Below are 11,193 nucleotides of genomic sequence, written 5' to 3' on the forward strand. Positions count from 1 at the left end.
AAGCCAAGGATAAAAAGCTTACACTACAGTTCATTAAAACACAAGGGTGTCATTTTAATCAGCATAAAGTGAAAGGAATCTTATGACTCGCTGCACACATTCCAGGAAAAAAAACTTTTAAAAATGTCTATTGTGAGCATAGAATTAACATAAAACACCTGCTATTAATAGTATTTCTGGTATAAAGGATATTTGACAATGCTGTTTGGGTGCGAGGGCAGTGGGGATCTTAAATGCTACTGTCAGCAATTCTACCAGAATACCTAAAAGTTGCTCCACAGTATTAGGAACTTACATGATTCGTAGTTATAAGGTCTATTCACAGAACATTTGTCACCTATTTATGTAGCTCAGGGCTGGGGAGCCTGTGACCCTCCAGATGTTGTTGAGCTAAAACTCCCATCTGTCTTCACCATTGCTCATTCTGGCTGGGGCTGATGGCAGCTGGAGCCTATCAACATCTGGAGGGCTACATGGTCTTCATCTGACTCTTGCAGGGCTCATATTTTTCTTCAGGACGGACAGCATATTTGTGATATAATCTACATTGGAATGTACTGAAGGACATGGTGGTGGCTGTAGCGGATCATTGCATACAGGGGTGAGGAATCTTTTTCAACCTGAAGACCACACTCCCTTATGGTCAACCTTCTGAGAACCACCTGCTAGCGGTGAAGTGGGACCAGAAGGTAGAGCAAGTGAAGCAACAGGTGTTCCTCACAGCAGAGGGAGATTTCTATAGACACTTCTCTCTTTTGCTCATCCTGGCAAGAAAGAAACATTATTGCAGTTCAACGACACGTTCCAGCCAGACAAAAGCACTTGAGGTGCCAGGTGAGGGGAGTGGTCTGATGAAGAGCCTGGTGAAGAGGTTTGGAGGCCCACATTCAGCCCCCACCCCGGGGGCCTGAGATTCCCCATTCCTGCTCTAGTACCTGCCTACACACTGGATGAACTGTTGTGGTATCATGGAATGTTCATGAACATTCTGTTTGCTGAGGGAAGTCAGCACCAGAAATGTTCACAATGGTCGCTTGAATTGACCAGGATGGTCGCGACAACAAATAAACTTTGACTTTGACTTCACAATGGTCCAGCTTTGAGGCCTGAGGCAAAGGGTCCACTTGGCTGAGAAAAAGGGCCTAAAGACAGAAGCTGTCTAAAGACAGAAGTTGCCCCTAAGCTTAAGCTGGAACTTCTTGTCCTGGAATCTCTTATTCCCAGTCCTTAGATATATTATGCAGGAATAGCTCTTCATTGTGAAGGAAAAGCCATTTTGTATGTGTTCAAGGCAGTCTTGTCTCTTGTGTTCTCTGTTCTGAATACAAGGTTACTGGGGCTAAGCGCAAATGAAGGCCAGTCTAATTAAGTCCCAGCTGATTACAGAGATAAAATATTAATTATATTATCATTATTAATTACCTCACCTCCCGATCATCCTAAGGTCTCAGGCTGGTTATGTTAAAATCTAATATTAAAAGCAGTTTGAAACAACTCACAATCACTGACATAAGGTGAGCCCTAAAAATATGCACCCAAGTGCCAAAAGCTATGTACTGCTAGTAGAAATAAATGGCTGCCAAGATTACTAGCTATGAACGTTTTATACGCTGTAAAATGTTAGCCTCCCATCAGCAATAAAATTCATTAATATCTGCTCTGTTTTTCATATGCTTTGCCTGTCAAAAGTTCAGGCTAAGTATCTCTCAGCTCTGCTGTCATCCATAGTAGCTTAAGGGGCCTTTTGGTAAAGCTGTTGAAGGTAGCATTTAAGTTTTGCTGAATAATTGGTTTTCTACCACACACATAGAGGATATTTTCTGTTTTATATAAACATAGAACTAACGGAGGATGGACTCCCCTCCCCGCACAATATGCACAGCAACAAAAATAACTGATACACATTCCCATCATTTTATCCTGATGAAAGAAAGGAAACATTGATTCTTTTCCTTTTTAAAAAAAAAAAACAAGTAGGGTGAGCTTTTTCTTTTCTATTTTTGAGAGGCTTTCTGTTACGACAGTCATGGGGTGGTATCTGTCACTCATTAGTTAAGATCAGTTGACTTAGGAGCATTCATTTCGGTGGGTATAAGCTGAGCATGACTAATGTTGAATCTCTGAGTGACTGTTGGATAGGCCTGACTTCACGTGTACATACAGGAAGACGCCAGATCCCATAAGGAAACCCTATTAGACTCAAGTGCTTGCACACTGTATGTACCCAGGATTATCAGTAACCTGATCCAAAGCAACGGATAGGAGGAAAACAAGCCATAAATGTCATGAGTTCGGAAATGCATGCTAACAGGTAGATGGCCGTTCCAAACACTGTTTGTAGCCTTGTCAAAATGTATTACTAGTGATGCGCACCAATGGCAATGCAACTAGACTTTTCACTTGAAAAGATTCCTTGCATCGACACATGCAGGCATCTGTATTTTTCCAGGGTATAGATAATGGCAGCCCCAAATCCCTATACCTTAGGTAACCCACAGTAGTGCTGGCAAGAAGACAGCAAATGGATTTTTCCCCTATTGTTAAACTAGTTAGCTGTAGCTTAAAAAGAAAGAAAGAAAAGCTAGGGTGCAAACTTACTCAAAGTTACATGCATGTTAAGTCCTGCCGAAAATAATTCTGCCTGCAGACACGTTTATGGACATAGGATTTTGTATTTTCCAGGAATGAAAATTCTTACCTTTCGGAGGAATTAATACAGCACACATAATGAACAAAGACAGGAAAAGACATGAGATCACTCCAACTAAGATTTTCAGCTGGATCTGTAGAATAGAAATCAGTTACAATTCAAGTCTTCCCTAAATGACAGTTCTCAAGACTTTTGTTATAGTCCATTCCCCTCCTCCCAAAGCAAAACTATAGGATTTCAGCAGCATATTGTATGCCAACAGCTGAAGTCTCCTTCAAGTATGTCTCGAGCCATATGCTTTTTCAGTTTCTTTTTCCTATTGAGAGCGTGCCTTCTGCCTCTGATCTTTTCTCACAGCCGAGCAACAGAACAAAAAGTTTTCAAAGCCCTCCAAAATCCAGACCTATTTACGTATCACTTTATTATTTTTTACAGACCTTCATTCTCCCGCTTGTTCTCTTAAGGAAGATTTTTTAGTTCTCCTTCCCTCTTCTGGATGCCGGTCACTGGATCTCTGAGAGCAGTTTGCAAAAGCAGCGTCAGCTTTCTCAAACGGAGGCCAAGCCTCAGACAGTTTTCTTTATGTGCTTTCAAAATCCATGCCAAATTTCAGAGGTTTTTCCATAAAATAGGAAACAGATTTTTGAGGGCGTTCTCAGCCCTGAAGTGAGCTGTGGGTGGCTGCAGCGGGCCTTTGGCTGTATCAGTGCCGTTCATGTAAACCATAACTTAACGATGCTTACATGAAGAGTTTGTGGGTCCTGTGACTCAACAGCAGATTGGAGATGTGCTGTTTCACCCTGAGAAGTATTTACAGTGCGTTTTGGCAATACTTGAAGTAGGAAACGTTTTCAAAAGCAAGATGGTGCACTCATAATACAGCAACAAATTAAGGAAGAAGTGGAGAATCTGTGGATCTACATATGTAAATATAGTTGGGGGGGTTATGTGTGTACACACACACACACACGAAACTAATTTATACCTTAGGGAAATTACTGCAGCTCTTTAGTAGGGCCCATGCTTTGCATGCAAGGAGGTCAACTTCCAGCACCTCCAATTAAAAGATAGCAGGTAATCACACAAGGTGAAAAACCTCTGCCCAAGACCCCAGGAGAGCCACTGTCAGCCTGAGCAGACAATACTGGACTGGATGGAGAAATAATATGACCTGCCATTAGGCAGCCTCCTATGTCCTCATCAAAGACCCCAAACAACTCTTTGATTAGCACTGTGTTTTTTCAAAGGAAACAGAAACAATTTGCCTCTTCCAGACAAGCTATTAACCAGGGGTTCTTCTTGATTTGCTGGCACAAAGTTTTCCTTGTGAAAAGGAAGAAGGCAGCTGTTGGGAGTGACTCTTTAAGGGTGAAGATAGGGCTCTTGCAGACAGCCCATTTACTGAGCATTCGTTCCAATACTTTTGCAGGAAAGTTATTTGAACATGTCCGGTCCTCTCATATTCTGTTTTCCAAATGTTGCTGAACTATAACTCCTGTCAACCCCCCAAAAGCAGTGGCGTAGCGTGGTTTGCTGGTGCCCGGGGCAGGCGGGCATGGGAAGTGGAGGGTGAACGGAGCCCGCTGCGCCAGCCCAGTTCTTGCCACCACCGGAGTGACACCTGCTCCAAGCTGCTTTGCGAGGTGGGATCATCCCAGAAAAATGTGCCCAGGGCCATTCACCCGGCAGCCCCTCCCCCATGCTACGTCTCTGCCAGCAAGTATCTCTGTGTGTGTCATTTTCTCTGATACATACACATGTATACCTTACTCTAGTATTTGTGTTTTTGTACACATTGCTTCAACCTTTAACCTGCAATCCTATGCACACATGCATACCTGCACATATTTATTTTGGCGTAAGCCCCATTAAGCACTTCTACATAAAACATGCAGAGTATTTAATGTATAAAGGGAGCAGGAGAAAAATTAAGGGGCACCTTGCCTCTTAGAATGCACAGGACTGTACTGATGGAGAAATTGTGCTTATTGCTTTGTGCATAAGGCCAAGATGTACTGGGCAGTTGTGCCAGCAGCCAACTATCCTTCATGCTGCAATCTTAAGCACACTAAGCTAAAGAAGATTGCATTCAGTGGAATTTACTTCTGAAGAAACATGCTAAGTAGGATTCCGCTGTTGGTACCTTAGTTAATAACACTGATATTGTTTGTGTATCAAAGACTGTGTCCCCCTCCTTTCTAGATTTCTAGACTTCCCTTCAACATACTGAACACAGAAACTTAAGCCCCAACCTTTTCTGGTTAGGTCTGCCAAACAGCATTTAATAACATTCTCAGCTGATGACCTCAGATTGGAAGTGGATCAGAGCATTCAAATGTTAGCAAGATTGTCACACCCAGCTTGCAGCTTTCGCTGAAAGGACACCAGAGCTAAGAAACTGGGAGAGCTTTGTGAGGTTGAGTATGAGCCAAGTGCCTTTTCACCGGAACCATTTTCTCCTTGTTGCACTTTTCATGTGAAATAGCAGCAGGAGGAAAGAGCTACCTTACACCTGGCCACCAAGCCCACTAACAGTCAGCAAACACAAGATCTTCTCCAGCAGATGCTGGAGATAGAAGCTGGTCTAAAGAAACACTTTATATTTGAACAATGAATGGCCCAGACAATTTTCTTCCATGACAGCTTCTGTGTTTGGGGAGATCTTGGCAGAAAGCCTTCAATGAATTGTGTGACGTGAGAACAACAGGGCTCATCACTTTTTCTTTTCTTTTCTGCTGAAGAACCTCCTATGCCTTTAAGAGCTGCATGGCAGAGATTCAACAGGTAGAATTTCAGGCCAGGGCAGAAATACACAGATAAAGTTCAGCTTGTTGAATTTCTGCCTCCCTGTGGCAATCAAAGGAACCACAGCCTTGCCAAGGGAAAAAAGTTAGTGATGGGGGGCAAACTTAGCTGTGGTGTGATTTGCTCATGTGGTCAATAAAAAGCATGCTCACCTCCATTGTCTTGGCTTTCTGCTTCTTCATCCTCTTTTCTAGGTGAGGAGCAATTGCTTCAAAAAACCAGCAATGGCCTGTGTGCTGCTGGATGGAAGCATTAATACCAAGATATTGCACGTCCATTGAAGAAAACTCACTAAACCAAATGAGGGTTAAAAAAAATTAAGGCTGCAGTGTTTAAAGCATTAACTTACACATGTCTACACAGAAGTCCTATGGAGTCCAATGAGATTTACTCCCAGGTAAGTGGGTATAGAATTGTAGTTGTGATTGTGGCTGAGATTAATCTATTGTAAAAGAATTAGTTGATTACAAAGGTGCCTGGATTAAACAGGCCATTATTGGCAATACAAGTACGTATAAAAAATAGTGGCTGGCAAAATGCTATCTTAAAAAAGTCATTGGGGTGAGAGTGACTGGTGAATGACTCTTGTAAGAAGGTCGCTGCTCTGACAAAGACGCATAATCTAAAAACATTTTGGTTTTTCTTTAGAACTATTCTTTTCTCTTTTGAAAATTTCTGCAGATTTAATTAACCAATTGATCGAATAAAATGTATACAATTAATTGACAAAGATTTCTTTAGTTGGGTGAAAGCCCTACAACGATTTCTTTTCTTTTTTCTTACACGGCGAGAACATGCTTTACACATATATGGACCCTGGTCCAGTTTCTGATGTCTCTGTAAGAAAGAAGGGTCTCTGTCCAAGTTCCTAAGGAGTCACTGCCCCAAAGAATAGGCCAGAGCTGGGGAACTGGTGTCTCTCCAGATGTTGCTGAACTATCTCTCATCCGCCCCAGAAAGCATGAGCCTTGGCCAGGGATTGTGGAAGTTGTAGTTCAGCAACATCTGGGGGACCAAAGGTTCCTCACACCTGAGCTGGATGGACTAGCGGTTTCTGTAGATTTACAAGTTCAGTATGGAAAGCCTGAGTCTTAGAAGAACCGGATGGTGGTAAACAATAGTTAAAAGTGTGGTGCCTAGATCCTTGGGGGAATTTAACATATTGTGGTTTGTGTTCATTTCATTGGTTAGAAGTTTCCATTGTTAAATTGGAATGTTTTGGAATGAAAGGAAGTCTAGAGCCAACATAAACAAACCCTTCAAATAACTTGGGGTAAGGGAACTGCCGCCATCCCCCCGCTAGCAGAGATGGAGCCGTGCTGTATGAATTTTGTAGCATCATGGTTAGAAAGCACAGGAAGTTGCCTTATACTGAGTTAGGTCACTGGTCCACAAGTGTCCACACTGATTGGTAGCAGCTATCTAGGGGGTTTTGGACAGGAAACATTCCCAGGCCTGCCTGGAGATACCACTGAATTCTGGCTATGTCAGTTTGCATTTCTTGGTACAAAACGTATTTACCCGATGTGTAGAGCTCTTTCCTATTCTACTTAATTCAAGAGGGTTCTGGAAGCTTCTCTTTGTGAAAGAAACAAGCAAGCAGGAGGTTCATGATCTTTGGGTTATTCCTTCAGAGAAGCTGAGTACAGCTGGCTTAAACTGGTTTTCTTATCTCTTCTGTCAAGGTCATGCTATAATAAGAGGCCAGAAGGAGCCTGGGTCTCACTTTGTATTTTCTCTCTCTTTTCCTTCTGGTGTGGTGTTCTGTACATAGTATGCTTAGTGTTAAGGTTTAGACTTAATTATAAGTTATTGTAAGTTTAAGTCTGCTGCAAATGGATTTCTTATGGACAGTGCCAATCCTGAGTGTATTGGATTTGTGACCATTATGCTCATTTGCCTTCCGCAGCAGTAAAGCTCTGCTGGATGAAATACAATTCCCTCTGGTCTATTTTTCGGGAGTCCTGCAACGTGTTTATGTTTTTACTCTGCTAACTATACGTCGGAATCAACTCTGGATCAATATTGAGTAGAATTTCAATGACAGGCTATTCCCTACAGGGGGTAGAAAGAGGTACACGTTACCACCACAGCAGGATCAGGAACCAGTACTGAAGCCTACTGATTTCTTTGAAATATCCCTCTACTGTTCCCAGGTTCCTCTCTCCTTGCTGGATATGGTTGGAGAAGGCGGATGAGCAGAGAGTCTGCACAGCACTTGGTAAGCACTACAGCGGACTCCAGTGGCCACTTGGCGCAGCTGCAAGCACCTTCCAAAAGGGTGCTTTTGCAACCAACACACGTTGACAAAAGTCTGTTCCGGTGTTACGCGTTTCATTTCACTTACGCCATAAAAAGGAAAAGCCAAATTGAAATTACGTGCATATACAGTTTCGCATGTACTGTTTCCTGCCTAAGGTGTTGCCTCAATAATGGGCGGCAAATAAATACATCCTACTCAAGAGTACACCTGTTGAAACGAATAGGCTCTTATTAATGTCAGTCAGTCTTCTCCGAGTCTGACTGCATTTGAGTCCTACCCTTGGGGGCAGATTCAATTAATGAGTCCCACTAGTGGAAAGTCACATAAAGAATTCTGCTAACGCATTGGGGTTCCCCCCCACACACCCAAATGGCTCAGAGTAGTTGAGAGAACCCTTCCAGAACAGGGTGTGGGGAGGGGGAGAGATGTTCTATTCCATCTGGCAAGCAGAAATTATGGCACTGACAGAATGACTGTCATAACGCTAAATGTTTAGTTGATTCCTCAATTAAAAATCAGTAATTTTGATTGAAAACACATTTCTAATTAAACAGGCTTTTTTTTGTTAAAATCACTATTTCTTTTTTTCTTTTTTTACTATTTTGCTTAAATTTCTATTCAATTGAAAAGTAAATTCTAAATTACTTTCTATTATTTTAATAAGCAGCATTTAAAAAACAAACGAAACTACTCTTACACAAGATACATGGTCCCCATTTAAAATGGCATTATATGTTGTGAACAACTGCTCATACATTGTGAACTGCCCTGATACCTGCAGGTATAGGGGAGTAAAGAGATTTAATTATTATAAATAATAAAGTTGCGGAGGGAAATATTGGGACTTTTGTTGATTAACATGAAAATACCTGCCGATTTACAGTTCCAGCCCTAATAGTGTCTACACTGAATGAAGTCCCGTTGAATTCAGTGGGTCTTGCTTCTAGATAAGAATTTCAACCTAAATTGGTCAATTGAATTAAAACTCATTCCATTACCCAGCTAAATGCCAAAGTTAGGCAAATTATATCCCCTCGTTTAGAAATAAATCCTTGCACAAGGAAGGAGCTGGTTCAATATCTATGTAGGATTTATATAACTCATTTCAGGCGTTCAAAAGTACTTCATAAATGTTAGCTTAGTAATCCCTACAGGAACTCTGCAAAGCACGTCACCAAATGGATCTTAATTCCTGCCTTCAGGCTTCCCACAGGTTATCGGTTATGCATGAGGGTTTTACACTGCTTCTTGGTAAGGCTTTAAACACAAGCCAGTAGCAGGATTTATTTTAGTCCCAAGGAAGGTATGCAAGCAAGGGTCTTAAGCAGGGGTAGGCAACCGAAGGCCCATGGGCCGGATGCGACCCAATTGCCTTCTCAATCTGGCCCGCGGACGGTTCGGGAATCAGTGTGTTTTTACATGAGTAGAATGTGTCATTTTATTTAAAATGCATCTCTGGGTTATTTGTGGGGCCTGCCTGGTGTTTTTACATGGGTAGAATGTGTCCTTTTATTTAAAATGCATCTCTGGGTTATTTGTGGGGCATAGGAATTCGTTCATTCCCCCCCCCCGACAAAATATAGTCCAGCCCACCACATAGTCTGAGAGACGCTGGACTGGCCCACGGCTGAGAAAGGTTGCTGACCCCTGGTCTTAAAGAGTACAGAGAGTTCACTGTGCCCGTGTACAACATGGAAGGCCAATGTTATTTTCACAGTATTGTGGCTGGGTGGCTGGGGAAGAGAATCTAGCTAATTAAAGAGATATCTCTGGCTGAGACGAGATTTGAACCAGGGACCACCTTAATGCAAAACAGAGCAGTTGCAAGCAAAGTCAACAGCAACGACAACTTGCCATGCTCTTGGATCTGCAAGCATTTTAAGAGTCTTAAAAGTAGCAGAGACTTGAGTCCACGTGCAAAATTGCCACCCAAACTGCGCACGTGTTAACTAGAAGTCTACCTCGGTGCAAGATTGCCATTTTCCCTTACCTCCTGCAACTGAGGAGCAATTTTATCCAACATCTGCTCACAGGAAGGCCTTGGAAGAGAAGACGACCTCCTTTCCTTCACCACCATACTGAGCAAAGCAGGTAGGTTCTCTGAGTTTGTTTGTTTTTTGGCAGGGAGGCTTCTCACAGGCCTGTTGGTGAACCGGTCTCCCCCCCCCCCCCCCAGTTGTCTTGCCTCTTTAAAATATATTTTAAAAATAGCAGCTCTGCCTTGCATTACAGAGGTAGGCCCGAATCCAAAGGAAAGTCAATTGCATAAGAAGGACTTGTTAGTAGCAACGAATGGATGGAATTAAGATTGGCCGTCCTCCTTTGCAGAGGACAGTCCTGTTCTCCCCTCTATCTGAAGGTGTCATCTATTCGTGGGTTGCTCTGGACAAGTATGGTTTAAAGATAAGGAACCAAGATGATAAGAAATTTTTAAAAAGCATGGTAAATGTTTATTATGTATTTGCAAAAGTATTGTAAACAGGTTAATACATTTAAACAGGATTTTAAGAACACGTGTAATTTCAGAATATAGGAAATTTGAGGCAAAAAACCCAATTTGGAGTAGAAATGACATGCAGTTGAAAAGGGAATTTAAGGAACCAGGGGATGGAAGTCACGGGAGAATCCCATTTTATGGATTTGATATTGTTTTGTGTATAATTTTCTTTGTTTGTGGTTGTTGTTTGTTTTTTGTTATTTTGGTTGAAAAAGAAACAAACAAAGAAAGAAAAGGAACCATAAAAATATAGAGGAGCCTGGAGCAGCACCCTGCCAGCAGATTGAGCAGGCATCCAAGCCACTTGGTGTTTTCCCCTCTTGTTGTTGTTTAGTCATTTAGTCGTGTCCGACTCTTCGTGACCCCATGGACCAGAGCACGCCAGGCACTTGTCTTCTACTGCCTCCTGCAGTTTGGTTAAACTCATGCTGGTAGCTTCGAGAACACTATCCAACCATCTCGTCCTCTGTCGTCCCCTTCTCCTTGTGCCCTCCATCTTTCCCAACATCAGGGTCTTTTCCAGGGAGTCTTCTCTTCTCATGAGGTGGCCAAAGTATTTCCCCCCCCTCTACGGCAATGTATTTCTATTTAAATTGCAACATGCAGTTGCATCTATTAATGTACATTACCATATACATAGGACGCGGGTGGCACTGTGGTCTAAACCACTGAGCCTCTTGGGCTTGCCGATCAGAAGGTTGGAGGTTCGAATCCACGCAACGGAGTGAGCTCCTGTTGCTCAGTCCTAGCTCCTGCCAACCTAGCAGTTCGAAGGAACTCCAAAAAAAGTACAAGTAGATAAATAGGTACCACTCCGGCGGGAAGGTAAAAAGCAGCATTTCTGTGCGCTGCTCTGGTTTCAGTGTTCCGTTGCGCCAGAAGCGGCTTATTCATGCTGGCCACATGACTCAGAAAAACTGTCTACGGACAAGCGCCGGCTCCCTCGGCCTGTAAAGTGAGATGAGCGCCGCAACCCCA

General features: G+C 42.6%; 1 protein-coding gene across 7 annotated transcripts in view; it reads right to left on the reverse strand.

Annotated features, from left to right (window-relative positions):
• FAP (fibroblast activation protein alpha) overlaps positions 1 to 10,061 on the reverse strand; it is a 57,011-nt gene extending 46,950 nt beyond the window's left edge. For 2 of the 7 annotated variants that reach the window (XM_053408289.1, XM_053408270.1), the window contains exons 1-3: positions 9,709 to 10,058; positions 5,608 to 5,694; positions 2,699 to 2,783 (exon numbers count right to left, since the gene is read on the reverse strand). In XM_053408289.1, coding sequence (XP_053264264.1) covers positions 2,699 to 2,783; positions 5,608 to 5,694; positions 9,709 to 9,945 — 409 coding nt within the window. In that variant the 5' untranslated portion in view covers positions 9,946 to 10,058. Of the gene's footprint in view, positions 1 to 2,698; positions 2,784 to 3,087; positions 3,533 to 5,607; positions 5,695 to 9,708 lie in introns of those variants that run through there. The other 5 variants (XR_008332719.1, XM_053408279.1, XM_053408294.1 and 2 more) reach the window with 5 other exon arrangements.
• Positions 10,062 to 11,193: the final 1,132 nt, after the last annotated feature.

The sequence above is a fragment of the Podarcis raffonei genome, chromosome 1 (assembly GCF_027172205.1).
Source record: "Podarcis raffonei isolate rPodRaf1 chromosome 1, rPodRaf1.pri, whole genome shotgun sequence".
In the NCBI taxonomy this organism is placed as follows: domain Eukaryota; kingdom Metazoa; phylum Chordata; class Lepidosauria; order Squamata; family Lacertidae; genus Podarcis; species Podarcis raffonei.